Raw genomic sequence first — 17984 nt, 5'->3', positions numbered from 1 at the left:
AAAGTAGTACCTAAAAATCAAAATTGGCCTAACAGTAAAAGGGGCACAAAAATTCACTGAAGAAAACTCTTTTAAAAGCAGACTATGCCAAATGGAAAAGAAGGTTCAAAAATTCACAGAAGAAAAGAATTCCTTAAAAAGCAGAATTAACCAAATGGAAAAGGAGGTACTAAAGCTCATTCAAAGAAAAATTCCTTAAAAACTAGAATTGGGCAAGTGAAAGCTAATGACTCCATGAGACATCAAGAAATAATAAATAAAGTCAAAACAGTGAAAAAAAAATGGAAGAAAATGTGAACTTTTTCATCAGAAACATAACTGACTTGGATGATAGATTGGGAAGAGATAATTTAAGAATTGCTAGACTATCTGAAAACAATAACTAAAGAAAAGACTCTATATGTCATATTTCAAGAAATTATCAAGGAAAACTGTCTCAATATCTTAGATCCAGAGGGTAAAAAAAAAACAAACTGAAAAAAATCCACTGATCACCTCCTAAAAGAGATTCCAAAATGAAAACTTCCAGGAATGGTATAGCCAAATTCCAGAAAGCCCTTGCTGAGATGACCTGGAGCTGATGACCTGTGGACGGTCTCATGACCCGTCAAAGGTCTGCTGATGAAGTGGTTATGATTGATGGACATTTCCCTTAGGTAACCACAAGATTTCCCTCTTTTGGAATTAACCAATCAATGCATTGGACCTTCTCATTCTATTTTTAGTGATCTCTCAAATTGTATAAATATTCCTTAAAACTAAGCAGAGGGATCTGTGACTTCAAAGAAGAGTCTTAGATCCAATTTCTTAAGAACTACTAGTCTCCCTAATAAATTGAAATCACTCAGAATGCTTCAATGTCCTTGTTGTTTTGGATTGGAATTTTGGAGTCTCCAGGAGTTTGCAAGAGATATTGCAAAAGTGAAATCAATAGGTAATTGAATATGGTAGTGGAGAGGAGGGCAGAGGAGAGATAATATGGAATTAAGCGTGATGCCTAAGTTGCAAGCCTAGGAATAGGAGGAAAGAAAGGAGAAAATAACAGGTTCTTACTTAATGTTGTAGAAAGTTCCTTATAATAATTGGCAGCAACTTGTAATGTGATCTTGAAGGTGTTATCAGCTAAAGCAGCCATCAACATGCATTGTCCTTTAATTAAATGTGTAAGGCCCTTTGAAAGACCTGTGAAGAAAAGAAGTTGATTTTCAAAATAATGTTAAGTGAAGAGATGCATATTTATCAGTACACTGCAGTCTGATATATGGCACACTTATCTTTGTCTGCTTCATAGCCCCACTGACCCACCTCAACTAAAAGTCATTTCAAGAGGACTTGGTCAGTCACAGGAAAAGCCAATGAAGTCCAACAAATATACTAAGGCTAATTCTGCATTCTTGACTAATTCTATTGATTTATGGCTTCTTATGTTTCTCATTACAATTACAACCTTAAAATGATTATATCCTGAAATTATATCATGTTTAAAAGCAAAGAAATGTTTGCATGGATCAATGAAACAATGCATAATAGCAGCTATAATAAGAACTCTAGAATCAAAACTCTCAGGCCTGACTGACATAGTGCAATGTTTCCATTATGTTTTTGCATCAGATTAGGAATCCAAAGACCTGGGTTTGAATTCTGAGCTGCCACTGAATAAATGTATGATTTTTAGTAGTCCCTTAATTATTCTAATTTTTAATTTTCTGATTCTTAATTTTCCCTTAGTTTCCTTGCCTATAAAATGGGAATAAATAACTTTGCCCTGCCTGCTTTAGAGAATTGCAGAGAGGCTCGTATAATGTAGAGTGCTTTGTAAGCCAGGACTCACTATACAATAATGCAGGAATTGTTATTATTAAATGGCTGTCTAAAAGGATGTGCTAAGCAGATGATTGTTGAAAATTAGCCAAAGGACCCTTTTAGAATAATCTAAACTTTCAGCTCCACCTCAAAACTGGCTTGAAGTAGTTACAATCCATCCCAATGATCCTGACATCTCCCTTCCCACCTCCAAACTCAGAATATCAATATGAGTATCAGTAGCCAAGGGAATTTAAATACAACCCAGGAGAATCTAGATGAGTAAGGAAGGAGAAAAATGTGACCTACCAAGATTTTTTATGGCACTTGTAGTCAGCATGGGATCTGTGCAGACTAGGATGATTGCAAATAATACCCGGGAAGTGTTTTCCAAAACTAATTTATTCACAGATGCGAGATACCAGTAAACTAAGGCATAATTCAGGAAAAAGCCAGGGACTGTAAGAATGAATATCTGTAGAGACATTTCATAAAACAAAGAACTCAGAACATCTGTATTGTCTTATGTTTCACCTTTATAAAAGTAGATACACAGGGAAACAGAATGACAGTGCAGCGTAGAGTTAGCCTCTGAGTCAAGAAAGACCTGGTTTCAAATTGTACCTCTACCACACACTTGCTGTGTGATCCTAGATAAGTCACTTAACTTTGCAATACCTTCAGGTAACTGTAAGACTCCAAGTTACAGAGCAGGCGCCTATTAGAATTGGAAGAGGGAGTTTCCTCATTGGGAATTTTCTATACCTATGAAATCAAAGTTTCACATACTCTCTCCTCCCCTCAAAGTATGTGTGTGTGTGTGTGTGTGTGTGTGTGTGTGTACATATATGAATTATGTGTGTCATGTGTATGCACATGCATATATGAATTATTTATACGTGTGTGTGTGTGTGTTTTGTGTGTATGTGTTATTCAGAGAAGCAGATAGGACAATGCCCTTCAAAGGAAGCCTCACTTATCCTCTAGCACTTGATATTCCATAAACATGTAAGTCCAGGAATGTATTTCCTGAAATCCTCTGATGTTGGTAGTATTCAGTCATTTTCAGTAGTGTCCAACTCTTCGTGACCCCATTTGGGGTTTTCTTGGCAGAGATACTGGAATGCTTTGCCATTTCCTTCTCCGGATCATTTTACAGATAAGTAAGAAAAGTAAGGAAGGAAGGAAACAAAGGCAAACAGGATTAAGTGACTTGCCCAGGGTCACACAACTAACAAATGTCTTGCAAAGAGTTTCAGTGAATCAGATTCTAAGGCCCTAAGAAATGTCAGGCATAAAAAGAGAATTACAAAGAGGAGAAAATTCTTTTTAAGTGAGGAAGTAAAGGAATTTATTGTTTTCCTAAAAGAAGCATTAAATACATAAACATGACACTTAACATTTGCAAATATATTGTCTAAAGGGAGAGAAGAGATAGTAGCAGGGCAAAGAAAGTAACAACAAACGATATTTTTATAGCAGTTTAAGGACAAAAGGGTTTTACGTCCATTCAAGATGGGGAAGGAAAGCAAGAGATTGAAACCCAAACAATCTCCTTCAAAGCCTCTCATCTTTACAATGCTTTCCCAGGACTACCTTTTCCTCTACTCATGGTAACTATTTGCAGATGGACTATTTAGATAGATTTTTAGATAGACAAGACTTTTTTTAAGAAGAAAAAAAATAACGTAGAACAATGGACCAGACAATAGTGCCAGCAGGAAACCATTAATAAAATAAGTAAAAACCACCTTTGTGGCTTTTCTGATGGATGTTGACTCTTCTATCCAATGCAATACAATTTAATTAAACAAATCTTAAAATGTGTTTTAAGGAAAATACGGAACTGTTTGTGACTCAATGATGAAACAACCCTATTAACATTTTAGAAATCTCATCAGCATATGAAAGTGCTATGAGGACAAATCTGAATCCTTCAGATCCAGAGACACAAGAAGCAGCTGAATTGAAAAGTAAATCGGAGGCTTTGGGGGGAATTATAATTTTTCAAAATGAATACTCATGTAGAGCAATTCTGGTTTATATATATTAGTTTGGGCCAAAATAAACTCCATGTCCCTTCACTTAAAGCCACATGACTTTAGTGCCCAGAGTTATACAAGAGAAAGTTGCTTTTACTTAATAAAGCTCAATGATCCCCTTGGGAAGGGAGACAGCCTAGAAGATGGGGCAGCTCCATGAAGTCAGTTAGTCAGGCAGTAGTTATTAATCACCTGCTTTGTGCCTAGAACTATGCCAAGAATTGAGGATACAAATCAAAAGAGAAATATAGTCTAGGTAAACTCTATTTGAATAAAAAAACCTCCAAGGAGCTTACAATCTAATGGAAAGAAGCTGAAAAGCTGATAGGGAGGGAGGAAGGTCCCCTGAATGGTGAAGTCATGATGAAGTCCAGCTGAGTTGAAGGTAGGGTAGCCTGATAGGAAAGGAAGAGATGGCTGACCTGGGGGAACTTTCCTTAAATGGAGACTGGAGGAGCTCTTTGTTCTGCCCTCAGGCCCTCCAATCCAAGAGACAAGATGCTTTGATTAGGCATATCATTTTGCTTTTTATTTGTATCTGGATAAGGTAAGCTTCCTCTATTAGGAAACTCCTCATACCAAAAATCTATGCTCTGCAACTTAACAGTCTTAGTTGACTGGAATCATAGAGACAGTTATGTGTCAGAGGGAGAACTTAATATACGTACATCTTCCTGAGCCTTTTTTTCATTTTTTCTTTATATCACAGACATTGGCACAGTGTAGGCACAGAGTAAATGCTTACTTAATGTTTGTTGATAGACTGATTCCTGAGTCTGAGGCCAACTCTCTCCTGGATCACTGCTTTGTTATGGTGGAGGGGCTTCCATAATAACTCAATGAAACTATCAGCTATGCTGTATAGGGTTACCCAAGAAGGACAGGTTATACTGGAGAGTGCTGACAAAAAGTGATGTACTGGAATAGGAAATGGCAACTCACTTTAATATCATTGCTAAGAAATCCTGAAATGGGCTCACAGAGAGTTGGACATGACCAAAAATGACTGAATACCACCACCATTAGAGGGTTTCTAAAAAAAGAGAAAAAGATGAGAAAGATGAGCCCCTCAGGTAAGAAGGTGTCCAATAAATTACTGGGGCCAAGCAGAGGACAACTACAGAGAGTTCCCGAAAGAATGAAGATGCTGGGCCAAAGGTGAAGGAAGCTCTGGAGATGAAAGGAAAGTCAGATGTTGTAAAGATCAATATCGCATAATAACCTAGGATATAAGATTGATGGACCAAGGTAAGCTGGATGCGGTCAATCAGGAAACGGAAAGATCAAACTTTGGCATCTTGTGTGTCAGTGAACTTAAATGGATGGAGATGAATGAATTTAATTCAGGTGGTCATTACATACCCTACTGTGGGCAAATATCCCTTCAAAGAAATGGAACAGCCTTCATGATCAATTAAAGGGTGAGAAAAGCAGTTTTAATTTCAAAGATTTAATTTAAAAAGTGAAAGAATGATATCTGTTCAAACCTATTCAGTAACACAAGTAATATAGTAATACAACAATAATACAAGTCTATGCTCCAGTCATTGATGCTGAAGAGGTCAAAGTTTCTCAGTTCTATGAAGACCTATAACATAGAAATAATACTGAAAGGAAGTGTCACATCCCTCATAGGGAACTGAAATGCTAAAGTAGGGATTCAAAAGATAATTGGGATAACCAATAGGTTTGGCCTCAGAGTATAACATACTAAGAAGCAGAGACGTTACCTTGCCAAAAAAAGTCCACACAATCAAAGCTATGATTTTTTTCAGTAATAATGTATGACTGTGAGAACTGGAGGAATTGAGGAGAGCTGGAAAATTGAGGAGAGCTGAGAACAGCAGAATCAATATTTTTGAATTGCTGTGCTGGAAAAGACTTTTGAGAGTCCCTTAGACAGAAAGGAGATCAAATTAGTCAATACTTGAAGAAATTGATTCAGACTATCATTGGAAGAACAAATACTGAAGCTGAAGTTTAAATACTTTGGCCACATAGTGAGAATATAGACAGAATAGATCTTGATGTTGGGAAAGACTGAAGGTAAAAGAAGAAAGTGAAGGCAGAGAATAAGATGGATAGATAGTGAAATGGAGGCAATGAACATGAGCTTGGACCGACTTGAAAGATAGTGGAGTATAAAAGGGCCTGGTATGCTGTGGTCCATGGGGTCCTAAAGCTCAGATACAACTGAAGAACAAAATTCCTATCTATATATTTATATCTATCTAGATATCTCTATCTATGTAAATAGGTGGATAGATAGATAGACAGATAGACAGATAGACAGATAGACAGACAGACAGACAGACAGACAGACAGACAGATAGATAGATAGATAGATAGATAGATAGATAGATAGATAGATAGATAGATAGATGGGTAAATAAAAGGATAGATATGTAGACAGGTAGATATTTTGTCTCTCCAAATAAAATGTAAGCTCTTTTTTATAGAACTGTTTTATTTTCATTTTTATTTCCTCAGTTTCTAGCACAGTGACTGATGCAGAGTAGGCACTTCATAACTGCTTGCTGATTGACTGTTTGAAAAACAAAGTTGAGCACAAAACAATGAGTGGTTATACTGAACTGGATAATAAGACATATAATAATAAAGTACAAAATAATACTTCCAATTCCTGACAGCTTCAATGCTTGTAGTTCATAGGAAACACAGTAGGAACCTGGAGGAGTTAACTTGTAGCACACAATGAGAGGGTTTTGATAAGATCTCTACTTCCTTTTCCATACCATGTGACTAAAGCTGAGAATCCAAGGCACCACATCAAGGCTGAAGATGGAAAAGGGCAGTTTACTAACAATGGGGTAAGAAAATTTGCCTCTACCTCACATCCATTTGGTGCATATTTCCCAGGATCAATTAATCAAACAATCTGGAAGACTGGAAAGATAATGTTACCCTCAGCAGAAACAGGGAAGTAGAAAAAGGGAGTGGCTTGAGGGAAAAGTTTTATTCTGTTTGGGGTATTATGAGTTTAGAATACATGTAAGATATGCAGGTGGAGATTTCAAGAAGACAGAGGGATATTTGGAACTGGAACTCACAAAAGAGGTGAGTAGTATATATATACACATATACATACATACATACATACATACATACACATATGTATGTATGTATACACATATATACATATATATTTGAGAGCCACATTTATAGAGATTACCAAGAGAGATGGTAGCAAGAGGAGGATAGGGTCCAAGATAGAGCCCTGGAGTACATTTATGAAAAGAGAGTGAGATAGGAATGATAAACCTCCAAAGGAGACTCAAGACTGATCCAACAAGTAGGAAGAGAAACACAAAAGATCAGTATAACAATAACTCTATAAATTCTATACCATAGCGGAGCAGTGATGGATTGAGATGCATGTGTCCTCAAACATGGCCAGTTTATTGATTTGTTTCGCTTAACTATCCTTGTTACAAGGGAAGATTTCTACTTGAGAGTAAGGGGAAAGAGGATAAGGTAGATTAAGGAGTAATGACAGGAAAAAGAGCATCAATAAAACAGTTTTAAATATAGATGTAAATCCACCAAAAGAGAAGGGGATATAAGTAGAGCACTCTTTTTATTAGCTCATTAAAGAAAGATTGCCATTCCATTTACTTATCTCACCTTGTTGTACTAAGCTGATCATAAGCAAACACAACCATAAAAATATTATTCATGAAGGGGAAGATATTATAGAATAACAGCCTATAAATCAAGCCATTATATACCTTGATACTTGATGACTTCAATACAGAACTAAGTAAAGGGGAGGGTAGCAAAAGTTCTGTTGAAAAATAAAAATTGGAACCAAGAAATGACAAAGGTTAAATTCAGGGAGATTTCTTAATAGCTTTATGTCTGTATCTCACGAATACTTTTCCCCCTTCCAAAAAAATCAGAAAGCATTGGACAAGGTGAGCAAAGATCAACATAATAAAAATAAAATTAATTATGTCTCTAAAAGACAGGGAATAAATGTTTGGGGCCATAGCAGTAATTTCTGAATCAGCTTCTTGTTGATAATGATATCTTCAATTTATTAGTGCAAAGATACAAGTAAACACCAGATTAGAAGAAAGGATACATATGAAAATGTTTGTGCAAATTTCAGCAGCTCCAACACAAATTTGGAAAGAAGAGAAAGAGGAAGAAGAATAGGAAGAAAGAGAATAATAAGGAGGAGGAGGAAGAGAAAAAAGAGAAAAAGGAGGATGACAATGATGATGAAGAGAATCTGTCCATCACCAAAAAAAAAAAATATCCAAAAGCAAAGACATCAACTCTCTTGACCATTTCTATCTCCCATTTCTTAGAGAAGTTTGGTCAGTACAGAGAGAGGGGACCAAAAGAGCCCGGAAACCAGCTCAACCTTAAATTCTCAACATCTTTAGCTAGCAGAAAGATATGGTAGCTAAGAACGATCAGAGTTTCATCTCAAATATCTCAAAGGAAAATAACAAAAGACTGCAAGGGCTATTGTCTCAAATAGCAGCAAAAAAGAAGTTGAAGAGAAAAGCCTGCTGAGAGGTTAGCATAAGATCTAGAAAAGACAGAAATACTGAGGTCAGTTGTAGATGAAACCGGGAGAAGAAAGAGATTCTAAAGGGAAACGTTGTCTCATTGATGCTGGTAGTGGAACCACCACATTTGGAATTCATCAGTTTAGCACCTCCTGTGAGGCAGTAGCAACAATATATGAGAAAAAGTTGAGAGTAGCTGAAGCAGAACAAATACGGACAGAAGAAACCTATGCTTAAAGTGAGGGAAAGTGAGGAACTCAGGTATCAATTTCCAAGTCAGCTGAAGCAGGGAAAATTTCCAAAAATATAAAGTTTGAAAGTGATTAGTATTGTTAGCAAGTTATACACATAATCTACTGCAAGATTTGCAAGAAGAGATAAAAAGATATGGATCCATTAATAATCAGATAAAGCTCTGCGTTATGAGCAATACATTACTCCATAACAAGACACCATGGAGTCTCTACAGGTGCCATGGGACAGAAAATCTCTGAGTAAAGTTATTTATTGTAATAATTACTTCAAGGACTGAAGGAAGCTCTGAAAGGTGTAATTTTTCCTCACTCTCCCTCCCTATGTCTACCTACTAATAGACACTGTTATAGGCTGTTTTCTTCATTTTTTAAACTTTAAGTTGAGCCCTTTATCCAGACTTTGCTTCATATGAAGGCTGTTCGTGAAGGTTTATGTTGCTCACCTGTATACTGGCTCAATGCTGGGAAAAGAGGAAGGCAGGAGGAATTGGTTAGAAATACACCGAAATCTCAATTAGAGTAGAGAACAAAACCTGGAAATTTTCATTACTGGGGGCTCTGAGCTATTATGACTTTATTAATAACATTTAGTCTGATATGAGCACTATAAAAGAGAAGAGAAAGGGACCACATAAACTTAAAGACTCAAGGCTAAAAGGTAAGTTAATTTTTGTAACAGTGTAATAGACAGGAGAGAAAAGGGGGAAAAGAGGGAAAGGTAGTGAACAAAGAGGTCACACCCTGAACTGAACTTGAGGTAAGTGATAGGCAAGGCCTTGGAGAATTTAAACTCATCCTTTGCCAGAAGGCCCTTCGCTGCTGATCTACTGTACTCTCCATAATGACACCTGTTAGCTGCCCTATGTTAATATTAGTTCACTTTAAGCACTTAGCTGTTAACTTTCATATTTCCACGGTTATTTAGATGTCTCTACTACTAATTCAAATCCTGAGAAGATAGGACCACTAACTAGTAGATGAGCATAAAAAACAAAACAAAACAAAAATGTTATTTTCATAAAAAAAAAAGTTTTTTTTTCCTTAGAAACTTACATGTTTCTGTTGTGGAGATAAACACTAAAGGTCTCAGTTTATCCAAAATATTTGAATGAGTGGCTCTAGGTAAGTACAGACTAATTTAGCTTTTCCCTAAATTTGTAGACACACAAGCAATTGAAAGTGGAATCTAAGGAAGGATTGCAGAAAAATAAGACTATTAATAATAGCTAGCATTCCTATAACACTTTAACTTTTGTGAAGTGCTTTTTCTATGTTATTTCACTGGATCCTCACACAATCCTGTGAAGTAGATGCTATGAGGAAACTGAGGCTGAAGGAGGGTGACAGGTCACATAATCATAGTCACACAGCTAGTATGTGTTAGAGGTACAGCACACTATAACTCTAAGACTGAGCCTCAGCTAAGAAATTAAATCTCCAAATTTACTTTTGTCTGCATTAATGGAGATCACTCCCTTCTCACCTCTGCCTGCTTTTAGAATCCATAGCTTCCTTCAAAAGTGAGTTCAAATGCTACCTCTTGTTTTCTTTTTCATCTTTTTATTTCCTTTGTATTTTTTTATATTTAAAATTCCATTTTTTCCCAAGCACATGTAAAAACAATTTTAACCTTCTTTTGTCAAATTTTGAGTTCTAAATTCTCTCTTTTCTTTCCCCTTCTCTTTCATCCCCCACATTGAGAAGGGGAGCAATTTGACATAGGTAGTAAATGTGTCAAATACTGAGTCTTACAAGGAATTTTCATTGATACTATCCCCTCTCACTCTAAGCAGCTAGACCACCCTCATTTTTTTTTATGGAGTGCATATTTTGTATTAATTAATGTTGGCTTCCCTCAATGGAATTTAAACACTATGAAGGCAGGAAATGTTTCATCTGTCTTTATATCCTCAGGACTGAGCACAGTGGCTACTATATACTTGTCACCTAAAGGAGTGATTAAATCAAAAGTAAAGACTAATAATTGAATTATTTCTTTAATTTTTACTCTCCAGATGTAGCTTCTCTCTAACTTTGAACCTAATGAAAAAAGAAATCCTTTCTCCTTAAGAATCTTAGCTGGATTTGAAGCTAACTTCTGGAATGAGATATTCTATAGGCTCTGGCCACCTCCTACCATACAGCTAAATTATATTAAATTACATTACAGGGGAGAAAATCACATTGCTTACCTGCCAAAATAGTTTTTGAAGCATATAAAAATCTGTATCAAATGAAACTGAAAATATGATTATTGGAGTAAACAAATTAATAAATATGACAGGATCCATCCATTGTATCGACTCTGTAAATTTTTGCACCTGGGAACATGAAGGGAAGTATAGTATTTCTACATCACAAACAAATGCCAGCTTTACATATTATAGCTATTAATGATAACATCTATATAAAATGCAGACTGCCCACAAAATATGTAAAGAGTACATTTAGCTTGTCAGTATGTACTTCAACAACTAAGCCATTTTCAAAGTTTAATCTACTACTGAAAACCTCATAGGCATATCAAGTTATTTTAGCTAATTGAATGGGACCAGGGTCCTTCTTTCTACTCACCTGGTCAACACCCTAATGTCAGTCACTTGTCATTTCTTCAGTTGGACTATAGTGATGACCTGCTAGTTGGTCTCCTTGCTCCAAGTCTCTCCCCTTTCTGATCCTATTGTCCACAGAGCTGCCAAATTTATATTCCTAAAGCATGGAGATGACCATTCTCTTCCTCAAGAAATTCCTTACTATTCCCAAGATAAAATACAAATGCTTTACTTTGTCACTCAAACTCTCTCACCATCCGGCTCCATCTTATCTTTCCAGGTTCACTAAATATTATTTCCCTTTAGGAGTTCTACTTTCAGACAAGGTGACCAAACTGCTCTTCCCAGTTCCTGGTTCCCAGTATTCTATAGCATATCTCTGTACCTTTATATAATCTCTCCTCAATGCCTAGAATACACTGTTTCCTCTCTACCTCTGAGAATTCCTAGCTTCTTTCAAGGTTCAGCTCAAGTGCTAATTTTTTCACAAGACCCATCCAGATGCCTCCTCCCTTTCCTTCTCACCCTCCCTTCCACAGAGCCAGCATGCTCCCTGAAATTACTTGGTATACATTTTCTGTCTATGTCTTTAGACACTGTTGTGTCCACATCCACACCCTGACAAGTAGAACGTAAACACCTTCAAGATAAAAACTATTTGGTTTTATTTATTTATTTTGAATTTGCTTTCTGAGAGCTTCCTGTAGTATCTGGCAGGAATAGCTCTGAATAAATACTTGCTGGATGTTATGAATGAATGAATGTTACTATGAGTAGCAATCTATTGTGAGAGAAGGTGTTGTGCAAAACGATTTGGGCATTTACTCTGATGGGTTAGACCTCCCAAACTAGGAAAAAAATGATTTTAGCTAACTTGCAGCAAAGGACTTTCTAAACAAGAAACATATAAAAACTCCCTAAATGAAGGAAATTAGATGTTATTGTGGATACAGCATTGGACAAGAAGACCTGGGTTCAAATCCTGCCTCAGATACCTAACTCAGTCTTAGTTTCCTCATCTGTAGAAGAGGGATTGTTGAGTCGTTTTAGTCACGTGCAACTCTCTGTGACCCTATTTGGGATTTTCTTGGTAAAGATAATTGGAGTGGTTTGCCATTTCCTTCTCCAGCTTGTTTTGGAAGGAGACAAGGATGTGAGACAAACAGGGTTAAATGAATTGTGCAGGGTCACACAGCTAATAAGTATCTGAGGTCAGATTTGAACTCAGGTCTTTTTCTGATTTCAGGGCTGGTGCTCTATACCCTGAGGCACCTAGCTGCCCCCAAAGGGGGGAATAGTAACAGTCTTTACCTCACAGACTTATTTTGAAGAGCAAATGAGTTAGCATAAGTAAACCTTATTATAAAACCGTAAAGCACTATATGAATATTTTTTAAATATTTCCTATCATTATAGTGCTAATATTACAGGAATCAAAGTTCTGTTGACTCTTGATGACTCTCAAGTATCGACCTGATCTCCACTTGGGTTTCTGGCCAGACTGACAAATTTCCTTGCATAGATTCTCATCTATGGTATTCTGGGCCTATGGTCTATAATTCCCAAAATTATCCTTCAAATACACCCAAAGAACTGAATGACCTCGAGGATCCTTTCTAGCTCTCCAGTCTTATGGTCTTATGATGCCAGCTCAACAATGTATGGCTCCTGTTGCCTGCCCTAATATCTAGTCTTCCCCAAGTCTCTTGGGGAATGGGGATAGGCATTCAAGCCATGAATCCTCATCTATAACTAGATTTCTGACTTGGGTGGTGAATTCATACATGAGATTGTAGGAAAATGGAGTAAGAGCTGGAAGTGGACCCAGAAACAATCTATTCTAACCCACTCATTTTTACAGCTAAGGAAAGTTTATAGGTTAAGTGACTTGTCCAAGGTAATGTGGGTAGAAAGAATTAGAGGGCAGGATCTTAACTCAGAACGTTTGAAGTATTTTATCTCTAATCATGAAAATAATTCATCTTGAAAATAGTTGCTCTTGTGTTAGCTGCAACGGAAGTTCAGATATAAAAAAGAGGTAGAAAATGTATCAGATGAATAGGGCCTGTATTCCTTTCCAATAAAATTAAAATTTTCTGTGGTTAGGCTTACACAGCAAAGCAAAGATTTATATAATAACCCCTCCATATTTACAAATTTCTGATTCATAGATGTATATATTAAAAGTTCACTGCGTTATGCCATGACTTCACTTCAGATAAAATCTCTTAAACTATTGATTCTCGCCCTTAAATCCTGACAAGTTTGGTCATCTGGGCCAAGAACTGAGATTGTGGGATGTAGAGTTGATAGGGACTTTGGATGTCTAGTCCAAATACCTCATTTTACAGATGAGGAAACCTGAGGCCCAGAGATATTAAGTGATTTGTTTCAGGTCACAGCTATAAATAGAAGAGCTGAAATGTGGAACATAATCTAGGAGTTGGGAAGTCAGAGACAATGTAGTCCAACCTCTCTCCCTGCCTGCACTGGTTCTTGACCCACAATATTCTTAACAAGGGTCTGCCATACTTGAAGACCTCATCCTCAGTAAGGGGGAACCTGTTATCTCCGGAAGAGTCCATTCTACTTGGGGATTGCTCCAAGTGTTAGATGGTTCTTCTGCATAGCAAACTTAAGTCTGTCTCTTGGTAACTTCCACCTATATTATTCCTTGCCCTGATCTCATGCCCAACAGAAAAAATCTGCTCTCTCTTCTCCATGATCGCCCTGGATTCTAATAGAACAGGCCTGCACAACATTTGACCCGTGGGTCGCTTAGGGCATGCACCCTGCTTGAGACCTCAATAGGATTTTATCCACCAAAAATGGAGAGGATATAGACCAGGCCTGCACCACATCCCACACATGGGTCGTTCTGGTGGGCTGCAAACCCCCATAGGTTGTGCAGGCTGTGATAGACCATGTGCTCCTATTCCCTTGTTATTTTAGTTACCATCTTCTAAACATGCTCCAGAGTGTTAATATCTTTCTTAAGATGTTATGCCTAGAACTGAATACAGAAATAAGAAATAAAGAAATAAAGAAAACAAGACTCCTTTATCTAATATCCTTTTTTTTTCTTAAAATTTCTCTCCTCATAAATCTAACCGAACAAGAAATCAGAAAGCCTGGATGTGACAGTTCTTTTACTCAGCTCAGTGCATTTCAGCAAGTCATTTAACTATTCTAATAACAGTTAATTAACTATTTTAATAACCAATAATTCTAATAGATTCTTTGCCTATGTAATTGAACTAGTGAAAGGTTCTTTCTAGTTCTCAAATATGAGGACCCAAAAATATCTTCCTGTCTTTTCTCTCACATGTGCAGACTACTCAATTACAATTAAGAGATCTCAAATCTCACTCTACCACTATTGCTCTAATAATTGAGCAACGTATAAATGAAAATGTAAATGACCAGGATAATCACTTTTTACTATATATATGGGTCTGGGTAAGGCTGCTTGTAATCCTCTAGGACGATGGGGGAGGGGGAGAGGAGAAGGAGGATTTCCTTCATTTTCTTGTCATATTGTCTCCATAGCCATAGGACTCCAGCATCAACAGTAAGTCTCTGTAACTGCATCCACATTGGAACTATCTTAAGTGCAGAAACCCCCTTTTCCCCTTTTTCTGTGCTCTATCATCTTCTGCCAGTTCAAGTCACTGATCTATTAAAACCAAAGCCATGTTAGGAAGACATTTGTCACACAGAAGTTTCAGGAGATTTCTCAACCCAGTTTACTGCCTTTTGTAAAATATAATTTGTATAATACAAACCTGAAAAGATGAAAAACTTAGTATTTCAAAAGCACATCCTATTAAAAACAGAATTATTGGGAGGGGAAAATGTGGTTCTTTAAACTTGACCTTCAAAAGTGCTGAAAGAAAAATATTTGTCATTAGTGGAAGGGAATACATCGAACTTTCAGATGGTACATTTGGCTAGGAATAACAGTGATACATTTATAGATATAGTCACATTTTGTGTTTAATTTCCTGCATTAAAACTCTTGCATTGCTCTACTATGAGATTCCTGAAATTTAAAGAGTTCTTCCTCAAATATGGACTCATTTCTGAAATTCTTGGCAAATATCCATAGCACTGGCTGTGAAACAGGTTCCTGCACTAACAAGTGCTTAGGAGCTTTCAGAATCAAAGGTTCTATCCCTTAGTGCTTGGCTGCCTGAGTATTACACTGATTTTGACACTTTAGGGTTCATACCACCTGATGGCTGTCTCCACCTGAACCCCAGCCTAAGAGCATGCCAATCAAATGTCCTATGACTCCTATTACTATTCACTCCGACTTTCATTAAAAACTCTCTTCCTAGACCCTGTATCTACTTCCTTGGATGTATATTAATCTCTTCCACATTGCAGGGGCTGGGATGTGGGGCACCTCTCAAATCAGTAAAATCAGGAAATTTTTACCCTCCTTTCATACTAGAGAAGAAGTCTGAATTATTACAGTATGAAAAGATAAAATATGTAATACCATACATAAATTTTATGCATTTCAGAGTTTCTAAACTTTTTCTGTGTTGTCTGCTGGCCTGTAAGTGTCATCTATGGTTTTTGCAAAACTTCCCCAAAATTCCCATTTAATTTCTTATGCCAACCTGAGATACATGATGGGGAAAGTCACGATGTGAAAGGGATAATTTCCCTTGTTAAAATGTAAGTTCTTTAAGGGCAAAGACTGCCTTGTTTATTTCTCTTCTTAGCACAGTGCACTGCTCACAGTAAGACCTTAATGACTGCTTTTTCATTTTCTTTCCTTATGGGTATTACCTTTCCATCCCTGAAATCCTGTAGGTAGTACTTGCTAAAGGGACTAATCATCTTTAGATCTGTCTCCTGAAAGATGCCAAAGTAAATACTAAAGAGAAAACTCAATTAGAAATCTTTTGTGTAAGGAAAGTTCATAGTCACTAATTTTATTCGATGTTTATATGGTGTTTTATTCACTCTTTTACCTGATTTTAAAGCACCATAAACAACATCCCAGTTAATTTCTATTTGTTGGCACAAATTTTACTACTATTTTATACACTCAACAACTTAGCCCTTTTTTGCCACTGTTTACAAAATGACTATAATGAAGTTAGTCTTTTTTAATCAAAGAAAACAGCAAGAAGAAACCAGAGAATTTATGCAGATTAGACTATAATAATTATTGTTGTAGGTAATATTTATATAGAATACTATGTGTCAGGCCCTGGGTTAAGGGCTTTACAATACTATGCCATTGAATCCTCACAACCATCTGAGGTAGGCGCTGTTATGACCCTCATTTTACAGACGAGGACACTGAGGCAAACATAGGTTAAATGATTTGCCCAGGGTCACACAGTTTCTGAGACTGAATTTGAACTCAAGTCTTCCAGATTCCAGGTCCAAAGTTCTATTCATTGTGCCACCTAGCTGTCTAACATATTAAAGAATGCACAAGTAAATAAGGTCTTCAGGTAAATTGAGATAGGATCTCAGTTCAAGCCAGGAGAGAGAACAAGTTCATCAAAGGGTAGTCTGCTGTCAGCAATATCTAGAGATGTAGGAGGTGTAGGTATAGAGACATGATAGGGACCAGTTTCTCCTGCAGGTCCCCAGCTTGACTACAGTCCTCCATTCAATAGTTCACATCTTTCCTCTCTCACAAGTCTCCTTTGAAGTCCCTATTAGAGTTATCTATCCAACAAGTTGAAATAAGTCCCTTCTCCATTCACACAGCATTATGGCTCAACATTCTTTTAGTAAATCAGGAGCCATGTCCCCTCACGCAGATAAGTGCAAGATTTTCAGGGCATCCTCTGAAAACCCACCCTCAAGCTGGGCAGAAAAAGAGTTATAAGTATGATGCTCTCATTGTTTTCCATCAGTGAGACAATTCTCTATGGGAAAAGAATACAGAAAGAAGTTTCTAGATTTGCTTCACCAGCAGGGGCTAAGTAGATTCAAACCATTCATTGTGTGAAGGTCTAGACTGAGGGGTAAAAAAAACCTTTCAATTATTTAATCAACGCTGTCCTTAATTCTGAAGGACAATTTTTTTGAGGTATAGCAGACAAAAAAGAAAATGGAGTAGAATATTAAGGAAGAAGAATTGCATACATACCTCCAAGTATATTTATTATGCATAACTCAAAAACGATTTTGGGGAGATACCTTGAGTGCGAGAATAACATATGATTAAAATACACATTCCAGTGCAAATGTTGTTCATCAGTCCTAGTGGAATAGGCAAAAATCCAGGAGGCATTCTGGGGAAGGAGTCTCATCTTGCCACCTTTGATAATCTCACTGTGAAATCTTCTCCCTGCATGGCACAGAATAAGAAAAACATGAGACTTTCCTTCATTATACCCAATAAATCATTCTTGTAGTATTTTCTCTACATTTCCTTTTATACTGTTTCCAATGATCCCCAGCCATTTTGCAGCAGCTTCTTATCATGCCAGGTCAACCCGAAAGGCAAGTGGCTTCATTCTTCCATCATCTATTGGGCAATGTGATCAATAGCAGCAGGTCTCTAGATGGGTTTAGGAACTTCTAACCAAGTCCTAGAGACATTGGTATGGAATTGGGATGTGTCTGAGGGCAGAGGAGAAGAAGTAAATATTTAAAAATTGGCTCTCCAGGGGGAAAAATGTATACTGGACACATTTTTAAGCTTAATCTGCATTAATGGTGTTTTCTCCATCACTTTCTTAAATCTAGACAATCCACAAAACCATCAAAACAAAATTGAGTGCTTTCCACAATGCAGAATTGTGTGTAGTGGAA

At 36.9% G+C, this 17984-nt stretch overlaps 1 protein-coding gene across 3 annotated transcripts in view; it reads right to left on the bottom strand.

Moving 5' to 3' along the window:
• SLC9C1 (solute carrier family 9 member C1) overlaps positions 1 to 17984 on the bottom strand; it is a 96815-nt gene that overhangs the window by 65743 nt on the left and 13088 nt on the right. For all 3 annotated transcript variants that reach the window (XM_072614017.1, XM_072614016.1, XM_072614015.1), the window contains exons 3-7: positions 17317 to 17517; positions 14978 to 15078; positions 10833 to 10961; positions 2113 to 2278; positions 1054 to 1182 (exon numbers count right to left, since the gene is read on the bottom strand). In XM_072614017.1, the coding sequence (XP_072470118.1) occupies positions 1054 to 1182; positions 2113 to 2278; positions 10833 to 10961; positions 14978 to 15078; positions 17317 to 17479 (688 nt within the window). In that variant the 5' untranslated portion in view covers positions 17480 to 17517. The remainder of the gene's footprint in view (positions 1 to 1053; positions 1183 to 2112; positions 2279 to 10832; positions 10962 to 14977; positions 15079 to 17316; positions 17518 to 17984) is intronic.

The sequence above is a fragment of the Notamacropus eugenii genome, chromosome 5 (genome assembly GCF_028372415.1).
Source record: "Notamacropus eugenii isolate mMacEug1 chromosome 5, mMacEug1.pri_v2, whole genome shotgun sequence".
NCBI lineage: Eukaryota > Metazoa > Chordata > Mammalia > Diprotodontia > Macropodidae > Notamacropus > Notamacropus eugenii.
This window is presented reverse-complemented; position numbering and strand designations above follow the sequence as displayed.